This window comes from Podarcis liolepis, assembly GCF_965112155.1.
Source record: "Podarcis liolepis genome assembly, chromosome: Z".
Classification (NCBI taxonomy): domain Eukaryota; kingdom Metazoa; phylum Chordata; class Lepidosauria; order Squamata; family Lacertidae; genus Podarcis; species Podarcis liolepis.
Window position 1 is genome coordinate 50,659,773 of NC_139570.1, and position 22,787 is coordinate 50,682,559.

General features: G+C 48.8%; 1 protein-coding gene across 1 annotated transcript in view; it reads left to right on the forward strand.

Moving 5' to 3' along the window:
• Window positions 1-22,214, forward strand: part of ADGRD2 (adhesion G protein-coupled receptor D2) — a 62,396-nt gene extending 40,182 nt beyond the window's left edge. Inside the window, exons 20-28 of the mRNA XM_083484518.1 lie at window positions 773-888; window positions 4,784-4,904; window positions 7,665-7,706; window positions 9,379-9,432; window positions 11,437-11,578; window positions 11,681-11,739; window positions 16,893-16,923; window positions 18,101-18,136; window positions 22,137-22,214. Coding sequence (XP_083340644.1) covers window positions 773-888; window positions 4,784-4,904; window positions 7,665-7,706; window positions 9,379-9,432; window positions 11,437-11,578; window positions 11,681-11,739; window positions 16,893-16,923; window positions 18,101-18,126 — 591 coding nt within the window. The 3' untranslated portion in view covers window positions 18,127-18,136; window positions 22,137-22,214. The remainder of the gene's footprint in view (window positions 1-772; window positions 889-4,783; window positions 4,905-7,664; window positions 7,707-9,378; window positions 9,433-11,436; window positions 11,579-11,680; window positions 11,740-16,892; window positions 16,924-18,100; window positions 18,137-22,136) is intronic.
• The last annotated feature ends 573 nt before the right edge of the window (window positions 22,215-22,787 follow it).

The following is a 22,787-nucleotide window of genomic DNA, read 5'->3' on the forward strand; positions in this document are numbered from 1 at the left end:
TGAGCGGAGAAATCTGAGGGCTCCCTTGGACAAAAAACAAGGACACCAGCCAGGAATACCAGAGCAAAACAGCAGCCAGTCGGCTTGGTCTTTATTGAAGACTCGCAACAGGACTCCCACCTGCCACCAGGTGGAACAAGATGGAAGCCCCAAACAAAAGAGCCCCCAAACTTTTATTAGCTGCTAATCTCCATGTTACACCCCCCCCAAATACATCATGAAAGGGGAGGTCTGGTGGCAGTATGTATGAGTGATGTATGAGTGATGTAATTTGGGGGGGGTGTAACATGGAGATTAGCAGCTAATAAAAGTTTGGGGGCTCTTTTGTTCAGGGCTTCCATCTTGTTCCACCTGGTGGCAGGTGGGAGTCCTGTCGCAACAGTCTTCAATAAAGACCAAGCCTCCTGGCTGCTGTTTTGCTCTGGGATTCCTGGCTGGGGTCCTTGTTTTTTGTCCAAGGGAGCCCTCGGATTTCTCCGTTATGAGCAGGATTGGGTGCACGTGAACAAATGTTGGGATTCAGTGGTTTTCAAACTTGGCGTCTTCACAAGACAAAGAAGAACTCTGCAGACCACAGGGTGTGTTTACTTTCCATGTGTGTGGGAGATAACTCTGATTTACACAACAATATACTGGGGGGGGGGGCAGTGTTTCTGTGTTCCCTGAGAGGAGGATTCTGGGAAATCTCCCCCCTCCACAACTGCCACCTCTTAAAGCCTCTGACTGCTGTTTCAGGTCCAGTCCCTGACCCTCTCGCCCCGCTCCTTTGCAGGTGAACACCTTTGTGCTTTTCCGAGTGGTGATGGTGACAGTCTCCAGTGCACGGCGACGGTCAAGGATGCTGACCCCCAACAGCAGCTTGGAAAAGCAGATTGGCATCCAGATCTGGTGAGTCCCGGAGGCCCCTGGGGGCTGCCCCCGCCCCCTCAGAGAAGGGCGCCAGAGAAGCAAAAGGCCATCTATCTGAATGCCATTTGCTAGGGAGAAGAAGTGTGAGGGCCAGTGGGGATGTAGTGCTTGGAGGGTCAGACTAGGACCGGGGAGGCCAGGGTTCGAATCCACGCCTGGCCAAGAAGCTCACTGGGGGTCCTTGGAAGCCAGTCGCTGCCTCTCAGCCTAGCCTACTTCCCAGGGCTGTTGTGAGGAGGGAAGAACCATGTACACAACCTCGAGCAACTTCGGGGGAAAGGTGGGATATAAATACTTTAAACAATAAAATAGAATCAGAGGCCACATTCCCACCATAGATTTAAAGTGTTGCAATACCACTTTGAACGGTCATGCTGTCCACAAAGAGCTTTGGGAGCTGTAGTTTACTGAGTTTTACAATTGTTAGGAGACACCCTGTTTCTCTCACAGAGCTATAGTTCCCAGAGTTCCCTGAGAAAGAGGGATTGATTGCCTTTTTTAAAGTATTTTTTAAAAAATAAAATAAAATTTGCACATGTAACGATTGAAACATCATACTCACATACATCATAAAAACAGTAATAATGTCAAGAGGAATAAAAATACAAGATAATACAGCTTAAAAAGGATAAATAGTGTAAAAGATATTCCATAGTTGATATTTATTCAAAATATATCAAGCATTCATAAACCTTGACAGATTAAATAATATTTAGTAGGAATGCGCCAGCCATGAGATCGTTTGGTCATGTATATTTAAATGGGAGGGATTGATTGTTAGTGTGCTCTGGAAATAGCAGCTCTGGGTGGGGAATAAGTGCCTCCTAAATAACTCCCTTAGCAAACTGCTGCTTCCGCTGCTTGAATTTGTCCACTGCCCTTCACCTGAAGGCCACAGGGTGATTCACAACGTCAGCTGCACCTCCCAGGATTCTCTGGGGGAAGCCACAATGGTTTAAATTGGTATCCTAGTGCTTTAGTGTGAACATGGCCATAGAAGTCATGGCCATAGAGTTGTAGAGTTGGAGGGACGTGGGTGGCGCTGTGGGTTAAACCACAGAGCCTAGGGATGAGCTCCCGTTCCTCGGTCCCTGCTCCTGCCAACCTAGCAGTTTGAAATCACGTCAAAGTGCAAGTGGATAAATAGGTACCGCTCCAGCGGGAAGGTAAACGGCGTTTCCGTGCGCTGCTCTGGTTCTCCAGAAGCGGCTTAGTCTTGCTGGCCACATGACCCAGAAGCTGAACGCCGGCTCCCTTGGCCAATAAAGTGAGATGAGCGCCACAACCCCAGAGTCAGTCACGACTGGACCTAATGGTCAGGGGTCCCTTTACCTTTAGAGTTGGAAAGGATCCTGAGGATCATCCATTCCAACCCCCTGCAAGGCAGGAATGTGCAATAGCAGCTGATGCCCATTGGGAATAGTAGAGAGGAGGACAAGGAGATGAAGGCAGAGTGAATGACAGGCAGGGCCACCCCCCGGCCAGTTATAAGAAGACAGGCTGAGGTTGGTGGGGCCCCATTTGCCCCAACAGACCAGCTTGCACAGCTTGAAGCCATTGGTTTGAGTCCTACTCTCCAGAGTAGGAGAAAACATGCTTGCTCCCTCTTCCACCTGACAGCCGTTAAGATATTTGAAGATGGCCATCATATCTCCTCTCACTCTCCTCTTCTCTAGGCTAAACATACCCAGCTCCTTCAACCATTCCTTATAAGGCTTGGCTTCCAGACCCTTGATCATTCTTGGTCGCCCTCCTCTGCACACCTTCCAGCTTGTCAACGTCCTTCTTAAACTGTGGTGCCCAGAATTGGACACAGTATTCCAGGTGTGGTCTGACCAGAGCAGAATAGAGTGGGACTATGACTTCCCTTGATCTGGACACTCGACTTCTGCTGATGCGTTTGCCTTTTTTTCCTGCTGCATCACCCTGCGGACTCATGTTGAGCTTGTGGTCCACCAAGACCCCCAGATCCTCTCCACATGTCATGCTAGTCAGCCAGGTCTCCCTCGTCTTATATTTGTGCATCTGCCTAAGTGCGGAACCTAAAACAAACCCCTGTGTTGCCATAAGAACCAAGCACAACAATACAAACACAACATGTAGGCTTAATAGTTAGTAGAAAATATATAATAGAACAATGATATCATTCAGATTATAGGAGTAAGCCAGTCAAAGTTCGTATGTACAATATAACAGAGTGGTAACGAGGACCGTCAAGCCGTGTGTTCAAAACAGATGTCTAAGGACAGTTTCACAATAGTCTTTCAGTAGTTTCAACAGAAGACGTCTCAAAGGCTTCAAAAGTTCATTTTGTACTCATTTAATAAAAGCTCATTTAATACTATTCCTCTGTATATTTGTTTTTCATGGGTCTTCTTTGTTTCTGCATGCTGTATATGCCATACTGTTCCTTTAAGTATATCGTTATTGGGAACACTTGTGACTTGCTTCGTATGTCCTGTGCAATTGTGTATCAGCATCTACACTATCTAGTGAGCACTGATCCTTAGCATGAATCTCACATATTCTGTTGAAGAATATCAGGTATGTACCTTTATTTATTCTGTTTTGTATATTCTGCTTTATTTAAAATGTGTATGCGGGTAGCTCAGTTCATTCATTCATCGGTTGTATGCCTCGTATCTTATTTCCAGCTGATGAAGACTATTACAAAACAGTAGTATCATTTCAGAGACATTGTCCTTTTGAGGCTTTTGAGAAGTCTTCCATTGAAACTTTTGAAAGACTATTGTGAAACTGTCCTTAGACTGCAATGCGCTCTACATGGGGCTACCTTTGAAGGTGACCCGGAAACCACAACTAATCCAGAATGCGGCAGCTAGACTGGGGACTGGGAGTGGCCACCAAGACCACATAACACCGGTCTTGAAAGACCTACATTGGCTCCCAGTACGTTTCCAAGCACAATTCAAAGTGTTGGTACTGACCTTTAAAGCCCTAAACTGCCTCAGTCCAGTATACCTGAAGGAGCATCTCCACTCCCATTGTTCAGCCCGGACACTGAGGTCCAGTGCCAAGGGCCTTCTGGCGATTCCCTCACTGCAAGAAGCCAAGTTACAGGGAACCAGGCAGAGGGCCTTTTCGGTAGTGGTGCCCGCCCTATGGAACGCCCTCCCACCAGATGTCAAAGAGAAAAACAACTACAAAATTTCTGGAGACATCTGAAGGCAGCCCTGTTTAGGGAAGCTTTTAATGTTTAATAGGTTATTGTATTTTAGTGTTTTGTTGGAAGCCGCCCAGAGTGACTGGGGAAGCCCAGGCAGGGGTATAAATAATAAATTATTATTATTATTATTATTATTATTATTATTATTATTATTATTATTACTACTACTACTACTACTACTACTACTACTACTACTATTATTATTAGACATCTGTTTTGAACACACGGTTTGACGGTCCTCATTACCACTCTGTTGTATTGTACATATGAACTTTGGTTGGCTTACTCCTATAATTTGAATGATATGATTATTCTACTGTATATTTTCTACTAACTATTAGCCTGCGTGTTGTGCTTGTATTATTGCAAGAGCAGAACCTGACACTTGTCCCTGCTGATGTTCATTCTCTTAGCTTGGGCCCAGTTCTCCAATGTGTTATGGTCATTTCGAATTCTGTCTTCTGTGGCATTAGTTACCCCTCCAAATTTGGTGTCATCTGCAAACTCTATCAAAAAAAGAAATGGGAGTCATCTGACATGGCTTGTTTTTGAGACCTGTGTTGAGACTTAGTAATCACAGTAATCATCACCGACTTGCTCCCCTGACGCTGACTTTGGCTACAGATGAGTTGACTGCCTCCTTTTTCTCTTGCCTCCCACCCCCCAACCCCCGTTGTCCTCTTCCAGGGCAACAGCCAAACCAGTGCTGGTTCTGCTGCCAGTCCTGGGTCTGACCTGGGTGTGTGGTGTTCTTGTGCACGTCAGCATCACGTGGGCCTACATCTTCATTGTGCTGAACTCGCTCCAGGTAAGCTGCCTCGGAAGGTAGACCTTCCCTGCAAAATATCTCTCAGACACGTGTGTATGTTCGTACACCCACACATACACAGACACGGGGATCAGTTGCCCATGCTGGAGGCTGCGCCTTGTGATGGCAAAGATGCTTTTGCACACATGCAGAGTGCCTTCCCCCTCACCGTCAGGGAGGAAGAGCTTGAGCTTCAGTCGTTTGAACATTCTGCCCAGAGCTGGCCTTGCAATATCCAACACTGTGCAGCAGGGGAGGCCCTGACCATTCCAGCTTTCTGCTGTTTGGCCACGGCTGAAGTCTCTCCCTCTTGCTCAGCGGCTGCTTCCCCTCCATCCAGCAAGAGCTTCTTTCAGCAATGGTTCAGTTCACACAGGTAACTCACAACTTCAGCTAATTAAAACTTGTGCGATTTCAACTTTATGCGCTAGCCAACTGGCCAGTTGCAAATCACGCAAATTAAGCGCATGCAAGTCTGAGAGCTTAAAAGCTCTTTCTGTGGCGCGGGGAAACCTTTTAAGCTCTGTGCCTTGCTTAGCGGGCAATTCCATGTGAGGAATAATTCCCAGAGCCCAGTAAGCAAGGAGGGGAGCTTCCAACCTCTGCCTTGCTTTGGGGGCAAGGACCGCTTGGCTCACAGCTTCAGAGAGGTGAGGTCACTCATGCGGGGGGAGGTTGCAAGGGTGGTTCTGACTAGACCTCATTCTGGCCTTACGCTCAGTCCCCAGAACATAACCCTCAAGCAAGCAGTGAGTGACATGTTTTGATTTGAATTGAATTAATTTTATAATGAAATGATTTTAGAATGTTGTATTATTTTATTGTTGTTAGCCGCTCTGCTTCAGCTGGGGAGGGCGGGATATAAATAAAAATTTATTTATTTATTATTTATTATTGAAGAAACAGTGGCTCCTTCCTTCCAAAGTCTCTCTCCCTCCTCCCTCCCACCCTTCTAGCACACCTGTCCATTTGAAGGGACCCCTTTCTAGTCAAAATACGACTAGATACGTGAATCGGAGTAGAATTACAGAATGACAGAACTGTAGAGTTGGAAGGGACCCTGCCATTTCCATCACAAGCCCAACCTTATTCAACGTGGAAATCACAACTGCAGTGTCCCTGACGGATGGGTGCCCAAGAAAACATCCAAGGGAGGAGAGTCCTTCTGAGGGAGTCTGGTTCTTGTTGTTGTTGTTGTTGTTTAGTCGTTTAGTCGTGTCCAACTCTTCGTGACCCCATGGACCAGAGCACGCCAGGCACTCCTGTCTGCCAGAAAGTTCTTCCTCAGGTTTAGTTGGAATTCCCATTCTCGTCATTTGAATCCATTGGTTAAGGGCCTACCCTCCAGAGCAGCAGGAAAGGTAATTTGGAATCTCCTGTGAAAGGATAGGAAGGAGGTGTCCATCACCCAAATTGAGCTTTACTCAGAGAAGTAATTGCTTTCATGAAACAAGACAAGCGGACATTCAAAGGACCAAGCCTTCCTCCCCCAATCGGCTCTGCTCCGAGCACCAGTGCCAATAAGAGGGAGGGGAGTGTTTGTTCTGAGGATGAGCAGCCGCCCGGCATCATCCGCGAAGGTTATATCAGTGCCAGAGTGTGCAGCACTCCTGCCCCAGCCTGTGGAGGAGCCGGGCTTGTTGCACAGATGCCGGCCACAATTAGTGCATCAGCTGCAAAGCTTCCCGATAGCTGGAGGAACACAGGAAGTGATTCTCTCCTGATAAGGGGGCAAAGCATCAGAGGAGCACAGCAGGCGGGCGTAGTAATTATGAGGGGAGCCTCTTCTCCCCGTCCCAGTGCCAAGCTCAGGGACTGGAGAGCAAGATGTTGTTTAAGGGCGGCGGGGGAGAGGGATGCACTAGGAAAACTCTTGGCCGGCAGTTGTGTTTCTGAAGGTTCATCATCCGAGACTTCTGAGGCAGCTTGCCTTCTGAGAGAGGAAATGGGCAAAAGGAAGTGTCATTTTACACAACGCGCAGTTAATTCATCCGTATTGTATTTGTTTGAGACATCCCTGAACCGCTCCTTGCTGCGAGTGCCAGCTCTAGAGCAGAAAACGCCAGATGTCCTGAGAGGAGGAAGAGGAAGAGGAAGGTTAGGCTTGTGCCCACAGTGCCACTTTTCTTTTGAAAAATGCCCAAAGGCCCACCCCTGACCACATACTGAAGAAGAAGATCTCTGGTGGACTCAGAAGCTCGCCTCACTATTTTGTGACATTTTGTCTGGTCATAATGAAGGCTTCTGAGTCCACCAGAGATCGTCTTCTTCAGTATGTGGGCAGGGGTGGGGGGACTGAGGGAAACAAAGAGTTGGCTAGGGATTGAGGCCATATTGGTCCAAAGTTAATTTTTGATGTATCCTGCCTTAGAAGGTGGTTGGTGTGGGGGCGCGCGCGCACACACACACACACACACACACACACACACACTGGCCTGTCTTTTACCTCCAAAGTTGGAGGCAGTTTGTCTCAGTTACTAGGAATAAAAAACAGAGGGGACCCTTCCTCTCACTTTGTCTACCCCACACTTTCTCTTTTCTTTGTCCTCCTTTCCCCCTGGAGGGAGTCGCATGAAATCAGGCCAAGGGCTGGCAGTTGCCCGTCTCTTTGCGAAAGGGACAGTTCTGCCCCCAGGTAGGGAGAGAGACATCGTTTGGCCTTCCCTGTATGTCTGTTTGGGGGGATAACAAAGCAAGGATGCTGGCCCAGCGGCTGTTTCCAGGTCCCTGGCATGGATTCTTCCCTCTGTCTTCCTACAGGGTCTCTACATATTCCTGGTCTATGCCATCTACAACAGCGAGGTAAGGGACAGCCACACTACGCAAGGGGGGCACATTAGGCACCCTGTTTTCTCTGCAACAACTCTTCAGACTTTGAAAATGGGCTTGGAAGGATGTGATCAATGGCTTGTGAAACCAGCTAGCAAAGGGCATCTACCCTCACGGTGACGGCCTTGGGGGTCCCTGAAGTCTGCTGGATCCTCCCGTGTGTGTTTGTGTGTGTGGTGGCATTCTGACTACTTGCCATTCTGCTGGTGAGATCTCCTAGGGCAGGCATGGCCAAACTCGGCCCACCAGCCGTTTTGGGACTGCAGTTCCCATCATCCCTGACCACTGATCCTGTTAGCTAGGGATGATGGGAGTTGTAGTCCCAAAACAGCTGAAGGGCCGAGTTTGGCCATGCCTGTCCTAGGGTCATCCAAGTTCCCACTAGATCTCGTGCGAGCGATGCTAGTCTTCTGCATATACGTGGAACCCCGGGAGCCAAACCCCCGTGTAAGACGCAGCCACACCGCAGAGCAGGAGTGAGGAAACCTCCAGCCTGTGGGACAATCTCAGTCCTACAAAGTCTGTTGCATGTCAGACAACTTTGCTGCCCAACTGACTCCTCTGTGGACAGATGGCACCTGACGGAGGGGGCAGTTGCTGCTGTTTCCCCCGCCTTTTCCTCTTCAGCTGAGGAAACAGCTACATATGACTAGCAGGTGCATTTTAAAAACAATTAAATGCCAGGATTTCCCACCACCACTACTAGGGTGCCCCTCCCCCCACAGGAATCAACCTGGACCCTGCAATTGTCGTTTGAGGCTCTTCTTTGTGTGCACGCCCCCCCCCCACGGGATATCTGGAGTGTGGCAACACAAGAACTGGCCTTTTCTGTGGTGACCCCCTACTTGAGGACTGCTCTCCCCAGCGAGACTTACCTGCCACCGCCATTGCACCTCTTTAGGCACCAGGTGAAAACCAGGCCTTTGGCTTTTAACTATCTATGCAGCCATTTAGAAAGGGACGCGGGTGACGCTGTGGGTTAAACCACAGAGCCTAGGACTTGTCGTTCAGAAGGTCGGCGGTTCGAATCCCCGCGACGGGGTGAGCTCCCGTTGCTCGGTCCCTGCTCCTGCCAACCTAGCAGTTCAAAAGCACGTCCAAGTGCAAGTAGATAAATAGGTACCGCTCCAGCAGGAAGGTAAACGGCGTTTCCGTGCGCTGCTCTGGTTCACCAGAAGCGGCTTAGTCATGCTGGCCACATGACCCGGAAGCTGTACGCCGGTTCCCTTGGCCAGTAAAGCGAGATGAGCGCTGCAACCCCACAGTCGTCCGCGATTGGACCTAACGGTCAGGGGTCCCTTTACCTTACAGCCATTTAGAGTGGGTCGGACCTTTGAACACCCCCACCCCCCACTGCCCCAGATTTAATGTATGTATTTTGTTTCTGTAAGTCACACTGAGTTGCTACGGCGAAAAGTGGTAATAAATTTAATTAAATCATCATCATCATAAAGGCAGGAAGAATTTCCCTTGGCACTGCAATGCCAGTAACTGCTTACCCCACAACAAATACAGATAAATGCACAGGGGGTGTTGTTGTTGTTGTTGTTGTTGTTTAAAAAGTGTCATTAGTACCTCAGGCATCTTGTTGTGTTCATTCTGGGGGCTGGAAGGGGCCAGTTTCATACCTGTCCTTGATTTGCAGGTGCGAAATGCCATCCAGCGGATGAAGGAGAAGAAAAAGGCTCTCTCGTTCACAGTAGGTTTGGGGGTCTGGTGCCAGGGTCTCCCCCGGACTGACCCCGTTTTCCTCTCCAGAAGGCCCCTCTCCCCTCCAACTCCCCCTGAAAACCACTGCATATGAGTCAGCCAGTGATAGAGACCTTGTGAGCTTCCAGAACAGTGATTCCAGTTCTGCCCCCTGGAACAAAATAGAGAACAAATCTGCTCTTTCTTATTCAGGGCACCCCTTATGCCGGCCACTGCCCTGTGGCCATTAAAGTTAGCACAAAACAAGACCCTAATGGAAAATATTGTAATTTTTTTGAAGGAAATTTCTCTTTTTTTGAAAGAGAGGGGGAAATTAAAAACAAAATATTTGTTAATTTACCTTTTTATTGCTGCATTCCTGTTGGTTACTGAAAGGTGGAAAACGTTTGTCCAAAATACATAGAATTTGATTGCATCGAATGAAAAACATCCCTGGTGCACCCCCTTTTTTAAAATTAAAAGGAAAGGAAAAACAATTGTGACCTCTTTTGTCTCAATGTGGCAGGATTCTGTTAAATGCATAAAAAGGGAGAAAAAATTGCATTTGTGTCCTCCACTAGCCTCTTGAGAAATCTTGGAAAGGTAACATCTAACCGGTTGAAAAGATTTTCCTGATGTAATATAGTGCCTTTTATTCTCGGTGCTCCTTGCGCCTTTGATGGTTTGAGCTATAGATTTATGTTTCCAGATGTGTTTTAAGCCCCCCTGACTCTCTCATGTCTTACAACTGCGTTCCTTCTGCGTCTCATCGCAAGTATCCGCACAACCAGCTTTGCCATTCCTTCTTGTGAACCTGACATCCCAGGCCAAGCTTGGTTCAGTTCAGTTTAGCTTTTATGTGTTTGTCTCTTTAAGTTCTGTTTTGTTATGTGGGTTATATGGAGGGGAATGCCGTATTTTTCGCTCTATAAGACGCACCAGACCACAAGACGCACCTAGTTTTTGGAGGAGGAAAACAAGAAAACAAATATTCTGAATCTCAGAAGCCAGAACGGCAAGAGGGATCTCTGCGCAGTGAAAGCAGCAATCCCTCTTGCTGTTCTGGCTTCTGGGATAGCTGCGCAGCCTGCATTCGCTCCATAAGACACACACACATTTCCCCTTACTTTTTTTGGGGGGGGGGAGTGAGTCTTATAGAGCAAAAAATACGGTATATAAATACGGTTGTGGGGTAGCTGTTTCTGGCTGACTGTTTCTTCTCCAAAGAGCCCCAGAAGAGGCTGGATCAGGCCAAAGGAGGCCCACCTATCCCAGCGTCCTGTTATCACAGTTCCCAGCCAGGTGCCCCCAAGGAAAACCCACAAGTGGGAGTCAAGCGCAAGAGCAACTCTCCCCAGGGACAGCCGTTGGCAATCTTTTGTAATATGGCGCCTTGAGCGAGGCCAACATTTGTTGCCCCAAAGCAGATCTTCTCAGTTACAGATCTTCTTGATTTTGTGTCCCCTGCACCACCCTAATGAATAAACTTCTGCAAACAACTGCTCTGTATATTGTTCCAAGCTGTTATCTCAAATCATTGCAAAATCAGTCAGCACATAACTCCTGCTTGCCTTGGTGAAAGGGAGGAACATATTTTTTCATGCTGTGTCATATTAGCGAAAGCCATCTCGCCTCCTTCCCTCGCCTCCTCTTCCATCTTTATCAAAACTCTCAAGTCTTAAGTAAAGCTGCACAATTAAATGCCTAATTATAAATAGAAGTCCGTCTGTACTCTTTTTTTAAAAAAAAAAATTAAGTTCTTAATGAGGCTTGGCAAACGACACAGAGAAGATTAGCATGGAACTAGGCAAGTGGATCTTCTTGATGTTGTGCCCCCTGCACCACCCTAAATCCAGCACTGCTCTCCACCCCGCCCCCCCCCCATGGGGGTGGCAAGGCATTTGGGTGCCTTGCTGCCTCCAAGTGCGGAGGGCGGAGCGTGGCCTTGGGGGGGGGGCTGGGAGCCGCCTGTCTGGGGGTGCAGATGCTGCCCAACTGCTTTGTGTCATTTCAGAACTGTTCCCACCCCATCAACTATCTGTCAAGCCCTAGGAACACGTCCTGGGAGGTGGGTAAGTTCAGCCCCTCCACCCCAGAGAATACAGCCTCCCCCTCCTCGGAGAAGGACTCTGCAACGAAGAACAGCAGCGGCAAGGGTACAAAGGTGGCACTTGTTCCACCTGCAATGAAATCAGCATGTTTGACTATTTTTGTTTTGTTTTTGCATCCCGGCTGATCCTCCTTTCTCCCTCGCACAGGGAACTTCAGCGCCAAAATCCCATCGGGACTTGCATCAATTATGTCTCCAGAGAGGCCGGTATGTAGCTCATCCTCACCTACCCAGATAATTTGATTGATTGGTTTACTTATTTATTGCGTTTATATGATGCCTTCTCTTCTGAGGAGCTCCAGGTGGTCACATGGTTTTCCTTGACTCCTTAAGTTATTCTCACAGCAACAGCCCTGCAGTGTAGGCTAGGCTGGAAGGCAGCAACTGCCCCTCACAAGGTCTCGCCCAGCGAGCTTCTTGATGGCCAGGAGAGCAACTGGAATGCTGGCCTCCCAGGCCATAGTCCAACACTAACCATTGTGTTGCACTGGAAGCTGTTTGTTCCAGGCCACACCCTTGGTCCACCTGCCTCCACCTCCTCTGATAGGAGGCCTTGACCCAGATGTGCCTGGAGGTGCGGGGGAGGGGGGTGAACCTTGGGGCCACCTGACTCAGCATAGCTCTCCGGGGTTTCAGTCCGTCCCCCCCGTCCCCCCGCATCATGAAGATGCCAAGTATTGAAACTGGAACTTTCCGTGTGCTTTCTTCCACTGAGCAATAGCCCTTGCCCTGAAGTGAAGCAAGGAAAAAGCCAGTGGGACTCCCTCCCACTGGAGGCAGCAATGGCAACCAACTGGGATGGCTTTGGCAGAGGGTTAGGCACGTGCATTGTTGGGGGGGTGCCTACGGATGGCTCCTAGCCAGGACGGCTCCACAGTTGGAGCATCAGTGCTTCCGAATGCCAGTTTCTGGAAACACCGGGACGGAAGAGGGCTCTGGTGCGCCGGTCCTGCTGTCGAGTTTCTCACGGCAGCTTGGCCGCTGTGGGAACAGGGTGCTGATCTGTCAAGGCTCTTATTACATTCTTATGTTCTCTGCCCCACCCATGAGAGTTCCCCCTAAATATATTTTCTCTGCTTTGATGATTTCGGAATGCAATTTCTTTTCTCTGCAAGTGATAGAGGCGGTAGGGGGAGGAGAAGTCCTCCCCCCTTTTCCAGTGCTGTGTTAAACTGGAGCCAAATATAGCTGCCTGCTGTCTCCCCCACTTTGTGGCATGCCCTCAGTATCTGCTAGTGCTGATTAGGTGCCCTAGTCCCCTTTAACCACCTTGTTTTCCTCCCGTGGTTCCTGAGAGGTGGACTTTCCCCTCCTCCTTCCAGAGTCCCACCTTTATCACGTTGCCTTCGCAGGCAGGGAGCAACAATTCGTTTTAGAGCTGTGCCAAAGGCACTGGAGTGTAGGAACACTGGGGGCTTTTTAAAAGGGCACCCTTCTCTCCCGAGAGCCTGGGCGACCAAAACAACAAGCCCACCTAAAAGGGTCACGACTACTGAGCTGCCCCTAAAGCAAGCAGGCGTGTTGCGGAAAGATTCCCATGCGTTGCTAGAGACAGGGTTGACTCCGTGCAAGAAGGGCAACTCGCTCATTGTTCCGTCAAGCCTTCTGCTGGCAGCGGCAGCCTCCAAGCTGACGGTCTGAATGAAGGACTCTGAAAAGTCAGAAATAGGTTTTCAAAGTTGATTACCTTTTTTTGGCCCTGTTTGTCCCCCGCTATCAAACTGGATTATGCCAAGTACTAAGTATTCAACTCCCAAGGGCGCTAGTTGCTTCTCATCCAAATAAACAGTGCTCATCTTCCCCATCTTGTTTTGTTTTTGTTTACTAAACCATCTGAAAAACAGGCTTGGGAATCTTCTGGCAAGGATGAACCCTGGGCTCATTTTGCTGCCCTGATTGGCCAAGCCGATCAGCGGCTGAAATGGAAACCCACCAGCTTCTCCCCACTGACCCCGGGTGTTGGGCAAGAGGGACCACGCCATTGCCTGAGCTCCTAGGAACTCAGCCTTTGGCTCAGGCCAGAGGAATTAATTTTGCAATTTGCGCAGATTTCTGAAATGCCAAGGTCGGTCGCTGCTGATTCCCATCTGTTAGTCCCAGAAGCAAAGATACGATCAGCTGCACACAGGGTTTAGAATGTTGATTAATTTCGTTGTTGCTTTACATCACAGAGACAACAACAAGAAGAAAAGCACATAATTAAAAAATAGAAGACTGAGTATAAACATAGAATTAAAATAAAACCCATTACTGTCATGGGCAGGATAATATAGATGACTGAATCAATGAAATCCACAGATAAGCAGGTGGAGGTGACCACGTGCCTCCTTATTGACATGTGTAATAAAATCTTAAAAACAGTGGTACCTTGGGTTACAGACGCTTCAGGTTACAGACTCCGCTAACCCAGAAATAGTACCTCGGGTTAAGAACTTTGCTTCAGGATGAGAACAGAAATCGCGCAACAGCAGCGGGAGGCCCCACTAGCTAAAGTGGTGGTGGTGGTGTTTAGTCGTTGAGTCGTGTCCACCTCTTCGTGACCTTGGACCAGAGCACACCAGGCACTCCTGTCTTCCACTGCCTCCCGCAGTTTGGTCAAACTCATGCTGGTAGCTCCGAGAACACTGTCCCACCATCTCGTCCTCTGTCATCCCCTTCTCCTTGTGCCCTCCATCTTTCCCAACATCAGGGTCTTTTCCATGGAGTCTTCTCTTCTCATGAGGTGGCCAAAGTACTGGAGTCTCAGCTTCAGGATCTGTCCTTCCAGTGAGCACTCAGGGCTGATTTCCTTCAGAATGGAGAGGTCTGACCTTCTTGCAGTCCATGGGACTCTCAAGAGTCTCCTCCAGCACCAGAATTCAAAAGCACCCATTCTTCGGTGATCAGCCTTCCTTATGGTCCAGCAGCTAAAGTGGTACATCAGGTTAAGAACAGTTTCAGGTTCAGAACGGACCTCCGGAACGAATTAAGTTCTTAACCCGAGGTTGCTGGATCAGGCCAGTGACCATCGAATCCAGCACCCAGTTCTCACAGTGGTCCAGCAGGTGCCTGAATAGGAAACCAGAACAAGAGCCATATATCTCCAGCAACTGGGATTCAGGAGCCCTGCTGCCTCTGACTGTGGAGACAGGGCAGAGCCATCAATAGCCCCCTTCTCTTCCATGAATTCATCGAACCCTTTTCAAAGCCGTCCAAGTTGGCTGCCATCACTGCCTCCTGTGGGAGGGAGTTCCACGGTTTAACTACACACTACATAGAAGACTCCCTGGAAAAGACCCTGATGTTGGGAAAGATGGAGGGCACAAGGAGAAGGGGATGACAGAGGACAAGATGGTAGAACAGTGTTCTCGAAGCTACAAACATGAGTCTGACCAAACTGTGGGAGGCAGTGGAAGACAGGAGGGCCTGGCGTGCTCTGGTCCAGGGGGTCACGAAGAGGCGGACACGACTAAACAACAACAACATTACGAAAGACTTCCTTTTTTCTGTCCTAGATCTTCCCAAGCAAGCCAAACCTCTGCAAATCCATCCTTTTTACAGGACGGAGAGCTTTTCTGTTGTGCCAAAGAGGGACAAACCAGACTCTCAGCAGCATCTGCAGAAGGAAGAGTTGGGTTTTGACGTCACCTGCAGGCATTGTGCTTCTTTCAGCTCCCTGTTATCAAACTACAGGGCTACGAAGGGCCTGGGGAGCCAAGCCCCCTTACTGCCCTAGGGCAGGGAAACCCTTTGCCTTGCCAGTGTGGGTCACACACAGTTCCGTAACTGAGTATGCCAGCCTTAATGGCAAGAAACCTGTTTTATTAGGAAAAAGGAAAAGGAATGTTAATTCGCAGTTTGCAGCCTTCTGAGATGAAAGTCAGGAACTGTGCAGGGTAGCATAGGCCCCCGATCACCGGGTCGAAAGGAAACCCCCAGCTCACACACTTCCAAGGCGACCTACTTAGAAACAACAGGAGGTTTCTAGTTCTTGTTATGTAAAACCTCAGATTCTCAGTATAATAAATAATAATAATAAAATTTTATTTATACCCCGCCCTTCCCGGTTCAGAAAACCAGGCTCAGGGCGGCTAACAACAAATTTAAAACACTGCATTGATGCAACAAAAAACAGCATAGAATACAGTAGAAAACGTGAATAACAATAAATTCAGAATTCAAAAATCAATTTGGGGGAAAATCCACCCAATAAACATTAGATGTATGGAGCATTTGAAATGAAGGCAGGCTTACTTACTTACTTACTTACTTACTTACTTACTTACTTACTTACTTGCATTTATATCACACCTTTTTCTCCTAGGAGCTTGAGGTGGCCTTCTCCTCGTTCAATGCCCACAACAACCTTGCGAGGGAGGTTAGGCTGAGAGAGGCAGTGACTGGCCTGAAGTCACACCCAGGGGGCTTCATGGCCAAATGTGGAGATTTGAACCCTAGTCTCCCAGGTCCTAGTCCAACAGACTAACCACTGTGGTTGGGACAGCTGATAGGGAATGCACTAAAAAGTGGTAGGTAATATCTGATGGATGAGAAGACACCGTATTTTTCACTCTACAAGACGCACCAGACCACAAGACGCACCTAGTTTTTGGAGGAGGAAAACAAGAAAAAAAATATTCTGAATCTCAGAAGCCAGATCAGCAAGAGGGATCGCTGCACAGTGAAAGCAGCAATCCCTCTTGCTGTTCTGGCTTCTGGGATAGCTGCGCAGCCTGCATTCGCTCCATAAGACGCACACACATTTACTTTTTAGGAGGGAAAAAATGTGTCTTATAGAGCAAAAAACACGGTAATTCATTCTGGAGGTCCATTCTTAGCCTGAAACTGTTCTTAACCTGAAGCACCACTTTAGCTAATGGGGCCTCCTGCTGCTACCGTGCCGCCGGAGCACGATTTCTGTTCTCATCCTGAGGCAAAGTTCTTAACCTGAAGCACTATTTCTGGGTTAGCGGAGTCTGTAACCTGAAGCGTCTGTAACCCGAGGTACCACTATATAACCTTGCTGTAAAACAAATAGGAAGGAACACTGAAAAACAGACCAGACATTGCACGTGACCTCCTCCCATGCAGGCTTTGTGAAAGCAAGTCGGTGTGGATGCTCAACGAACAGCCACTGGGAAGAGTCCCACGCCTCTTGTGCTGATTTCAGCCTCTCGGTGCAGGGAATCAAACATTAATTCCGTTCGTAGAGCTAGATCAGATGGCTACCAGGCAGGCTGAGTTAGACTGCTTCGTGTTTGCAAAGGACTTTTGCGCTGGTCTTGCGACCCCAGAGTGGGTGGGTGGCTGCCGAGTCTTGCCACCATTTATTTACCTGCTGATGTGTTCTCCATCTCTCTCTCTCTCCCTCTCTCTCTCAGGCTGTACAACTGACTGCATTCAAATCATCAGGTAATGCTTTTCCCATCTGTTCTTTTCCTGGCCTTACCTGAGCGTCCTGTGTCACCTGATTTTCACTTTCTTTGATGATGGGAGTGGGGAAAGCCACCATTCTTTTTCGTTTCTGCTTTAAAAGCCTTTGTTTAGTATTCCTCCCAGTCTTAGACATTTGCACTTGCTCATAATGCTGGCAAACAGACTGAGATGGGTGCTGAATCCTTGGAGGTGAGAGGGACGTTGCCTTGATTTCTAAAAGCTCTGTATGGGATGGGTTCAGGCTAATAATATTAATAATAATAATTTATCGTTTATATCCTGCCCATCTGGCTGAGTTTCCCCAGCCACTCTGGGCGGCTCCCAATCAAGTACTAAATACAATACAGCATTAAATATTAAAAACTTCCCTAAACAGGGCTGCCTTCAGATGTCTTTTAAAGATACAATAGCTAAGGGACGTGGGTGGCGCTGTGGGTTAAACCACAGAGCCTAGGACTTGCTGATCAGAAGGTCGGTGGTTTGAATCCCCATGACGGGGTGAGCTCCCGTTGCTCAGTCCCTGCTCCTGCCAACCTAGCAGTTTGAAAGCACGTCAAAGTGCAAGTAGATAAATAGGTACTGCTCCGGCGGGAAGGTAAACGGCGTTTCCGTGCACTGCTCTGGTTCGCCAGAAGCGGCTTAGTCATGCTGGCCACATGACCCAGAAGCTGTACGCCGGCTCCCTCGGCCACTAAAGCGAGATGTGTGCTGCAACCCCAGAGTTGTCCACGACTGGACCTAATGGTCAGGGGTCCCTTTACCTTTAAAAATAAAAAATAAAGAAATAAAAAATAAGATAGCTGCTTATTTCCTTGACATCTGATGGGAGGGCGTTCCACAGGGCGGGCGCTACTACCAAGAAGGCCCTCTGCCTGGTTCCTTGTAACCTCACTTCTCTCAATGAACCTGAGCTGACCCAGCCCTTTGAAGGGTTGCACAAATTCCACAATTTTCTCAAAACACACCAGACGAGCTGCTGTGCCAAATAGTTCCAAGTGCCTGTGTGGTTCATCTCACACGGGGGGGGGGGGTGTGAAGCTGACGCGAGGCTTGGTTCCTGGACAGTGGGCTGCGCAGCGTAGCACCCAACCCCCCAATTGCTCACATGGGGGGAAATCAATGGTGGCGCTTTTTTCTTTGTGTTTTGTTTTAGAAAAATGTTGCTGGCACTCGCCATGAAGTTGTTACAGTAAGTGCTGCACTTTTAACGGGGTTGGGGGACGGTGCCGGTACTGAGTACCCTTGAGTAACCCCCCCCCAAAAAAAAGCTCGGGGAGGGGAATAAAACAACGAACCCAGCGGGAGCGAGAGGAGAGTGAGCCACAGGTGCTGTGAGCACTCAGAGGTCGCTGACCCTCCATCAACAAAGCCCCTATTTCCCTGCAAATTGTTTTAAGCTCGCTAAATAGGGACTTATTTTCTTTAGTTGTAGGTCTGAACAAAACCTAGACATCTTGTGGTGAGAGCCCTTGTTCAAATATTTTGTTGGGGGCTTGCTTGTGGGTGTGCAACCCCCACTTGTGTGTTTGCACACACTCTCGTGAAGCACAAAGCCTTTGCCCCAGCATTTCTGCCCCTTTCTCTCTCTGTACCTCTTCCACACAACCCTTTCTTTCCGTCTAAGCAATCCTGTTTAAAATACATGGCAAAGCATCTAGTCAGCCAAAAGGATAGCCATGAAATTAAGGTCAGGTCTGGAACCCTGGCTGATTTTGCAAAGATGTCCAACTCTCATTCGCTGAGCCATATCAGCAACAAAATTTCTTCCCCCTGCCTTAAATAATTATACTGCTCAAATGAAGAAATTTTGGAGGAACCGAGAATGTGAAAGGACTGTGAGGTCGGGATTGTAGCTCAGTAGTGGAACACCTGGTTGGCATGTAGAAGAACGCAGGTTCAATCCCCAATGACTTATACAGGTAGGGCTGGGAGGGACTCCAGTCTGTGCAGACAATACTGAGTTAGATGGTTCATCCCATTGCTCTGTCCCTGTTCCTGCCAACCTAGCAGTTCAAAAGCATGCCAGTGCAAGTAGATAAATAGGTACCACTGCGGTGGGAAGGTAAATGGTGTTCCCGTGCGCTCTGGCTTCCATCACAGTGTTTTCTTGCGCCAGAAGCGATGTAGTCCTGCTGGCCACATGACCTGGAAAGCTGTCTGTGGACAAATGCCGGTTTCTTTGACCTGAAAGCGAGATGAGCGCCACAACCCCAGAGTCGCCTTTGACTGGACTTAACCATCCAGGGGTCCTTGACCCTGACCCTGATTTGGTATAAGGCTGCTTCCTGTGTTCCTGTCACTCACAACAGATTCCTGGGTTTTTAATACTAAATGGATGCCCTTCACATCAGGCTCTGGTAGGTGGATTGTGGAGTTCTGATCACAACAACCACAATCCTGCAAGCCTTTAGGTTAAGTAATTAGGTCAAGTCCAATATATGAATATGATGCTTTGGGTGGTCTCCATGCTAACAAAGCCTCTTTCCCGCCTCTGCAGTTCAGATTATGTGTCTTATTTAGCCATTGCAGGAACAGGATGCTGAACTCCATGGCCCCTGGCCTCACCTAGCAGGCTGTCTTACGTTCCTATGTAAACCTCATGGTAAAAGGTAAAGGGACCCCTGACCATTAGGTCCAGTCGTGGCTGACTCTGGGGTTGCGCCACTCATCTCGCTTTATTGGCCGAGGGAGCCGGCGTCCAGCTTCCGGGTGGCCAAAGTCTTGGAGCCTCAGCTTCAGGATCTGTCCTTCCAGTGAGCCCTCAGGGCTGATTTCCTTCAGAATGGAGAGGTTTGATCTTCTTGCAGTCCATGGGACTCTCAAGAGTCTCCTCCAGCACCAGAATTCAAAAACATCCATTCTTCGGCGATCAGCCTTCTTTATGGTCCAGCTCTCACTTCCATACATCACTACTGGGAAAACCATAGCTTTAACTTAGACAGATAAACCACGTCTAACAAGCTGTGGTATGTTGTAGCCGGATAACCCTGGACTCCAGGGCTCCCTTTCTCTCAAGCCAGCCAGTTGCCCCCTTCCCACCAACTGAGGCCACTGACCACTGCTTGACCACTGCTTCAATATCCCTGAGATGGAGCTAGGAACCAAGCAAGTTAAGCCGCTTTGCCAACCCTGATTTAGAAAGAAAGGGAATATTTCCCACCTGGGCACTTTTGCCTTTTAAACTCACTGAAGTCCCTATACCATCATGACTGCAGGAACAAAAGGGGTTTTTGCTGCTTCTTTCCTGACACTGGGCATATTTACCTGAGAATAAGCACCGTTTTCTCGTGGAAAAGAATGGCATAATTTTCAAAGTAAAAACAATTTTGAAAGAACTTATTTTAATCACGCACACTCCTGGCCAACCACCCACAGGCTATACAATAAGTGAGAATAATGGAAGAGGCGGTGCAGTGATCAGTTTTCTTCATCTGAAGGCTTTGACCTTAGCTGTGTTTATGGTTTATTTACACCATTTTTTTGCTGCCGAGGTGGCATCCAAGAGCAGACATAGAAAGGGGGGAAAGGAAAGGAGGGGGGGAACAGGAGCAGGGTAAGACAAAAAGAGTTATGCAGAGCTAGGAGAGGCGAAGAACGAAATCTGTGGCTGGTTTGCAACCAATTGCTTGTCTGCTACCTTGCAAAAAATATATTATTTTAAACCCACGGATAGTTGTGCTTGATTCCTGGGCATCTGCTATGGTGCTGTGAAGAAAGAGATATCATTAAACCAAGACGGACACAATTCGTTTGCATTAGGAAGGCCTTTCCCTCCCTCCCTCTCCCTTTGAAAGCTTCTGGACCCATTCACAGCACAAGAGGCGACAGGTTCCTACCTCCGAACGCAGGCATGCACCTTCTAATGAGTTTCTGGCTGCTTTATGAAGACATGATCTTCTGTCAATATTCATTACACCCCATTATGCGGGGAGGTGAGGCCCCTGGGAAGTAGGGGAGTGGTGGGGGGTGCTGCTACATATTTGCACAGACAATAAGAAACACATCTTTTTCATCTTGGTGAAGAAGGCAATCGCCTCAGCCCCCGTCTCCTCGAGTGTCAGCCCATTGTTTCCCTGTGATAATTTCATTATCCGCTTTGAATACATCTTGTTTGTTGCTAAGCTGTGCATAGCAACATGTGCCTCGTCTCCACAGCTGGGCACCCGAGCAGCCGAGAAGAAGCCATTCTGACGAGCTGGAGCTCACACAACGTACCCGAGGTGGATTTTGTTTATATAAGCAGCAGGCAGCCCTCAAGCCCCAGGGGCCTGGCAAAGCAGCGGTTCAGAGGCAGACTTTGGCAACATCCACACCCACAAACTTGGAAGCGATGCCGCTTTTAACAGCCGTGGATTCTGCCCCCAAAGAATTCTGGGAGCGGTAGTTTGGGGTGCTGAAAGTTGCAAGGAGGCCTCGATATTCCTCCTCATGAAGCTACAATTCCCAGAGTTCCCTGTGAAGACAGGTTGCTTTTTAAACCACTCCAGGAAATTGCAGCCCTGTGAGGGGAGTTGAGGCCTCCTCAGCACCCTTCATGGAATGCAGCTCCCAGAATTCTTTTGGGGGGAGCCATGACACTTTAAAGGGGAGGTAACCGTGCTTAGGGACGTGGGTGGTGCTGTGGTCTAAACCACTGAGCCTCTTGGGCTTCTTGATCAGAAGATCGGTGGTTCGAATCCCCCCAACGGGGTGAGCTCCCATTGCTCGGTCCCTGCTCCTGCCAACCTAGCAGCTCAAAAGCATGTCAAAGTGCAAGTAGATAAATAGGTACCACTCCGGCGGGAAGGTAAACGGCGTTTCCGTGCGCTGCTCTGGTTCACCAGAAGTGGCTTAGTCATGCTGGCCACGTGACCCGGAAAAACTCTGCGGACAAACGCCGGCTCCCAGGCCAGTAAAGCAAGATGAGCACACAACCCCAGAGTCGGTCACGACTGGACTGAACGGTCAGGGGTCCCTTTACCTTTTTAACAATGCTTTAAGTGTATGAACATGGCAAGGGAGTTGGATTTGGAAGGACTGTTGATGTTGGGGAGGCTCACCACCTGAGGTGATGGGCAAGATGGCGCCTCCTCCCCATTCCAGATACACTGTTGCATTGGGAGCATTGGAGGGCCCTGATCCTGCAGCCTCCAGGGCCTGTGTGGGTTCTGCTGTTGGCTGTGCTGATGCCTCTGTCTCTTCTCCCTTAGGCTTATGAAAGGAGCTGCCCCGGGTGATCTCCTCCTCGTCCACCCCAGTTCAACACAAATGACTGAATAATTGTATCAGAAGGCCATGTGCATCTGGCTGTTTCTTCCTCCACTTTCCCAATATCTGGCATTGAACAGGCTGGGTCTGGCCCCTGGTTCACTGGCCAGGGGAGGATTTGCCAGGCGTCCTTCTTCCCCGACTCAGCCATTCTGGTTTCCTGCTCTCACGGACTGTGACTCTTGCTGGCTTTTCTTATCATGTGCTTTGTATGTCCTTGGAACAGCAAACCTGGGAGTTCACAGTCAAAATTCACCCCCCACCCCCCACCCAGCCCACTTTGCTTTCTGTGTTTTGGGCGAGAGATAGGGCGTTGTTTTCCTGTGTGAGAAAGGTTCCGTCACCCTGCTCATGTCCCTACAAGACGTGCCACTGGTTTCTCATTTTTAAAAAACCAGCAGCCAAGTGAACCCAGTGGAAATGCACTGAGACCTGACCCATGGCAGAGCTCTCCTCCCCGTTGCTTGTGAGGGAGGCAGTGTAAGGGTTAGGGGTCTCAGGCTGTGATGTGGGGAACCTGGCCTTGAATCCCCACTTAGTCAAGTGCAGCTCCCTGGGTGACTCTGGGCCAGCGACTGCCTCTCAGTCAAACC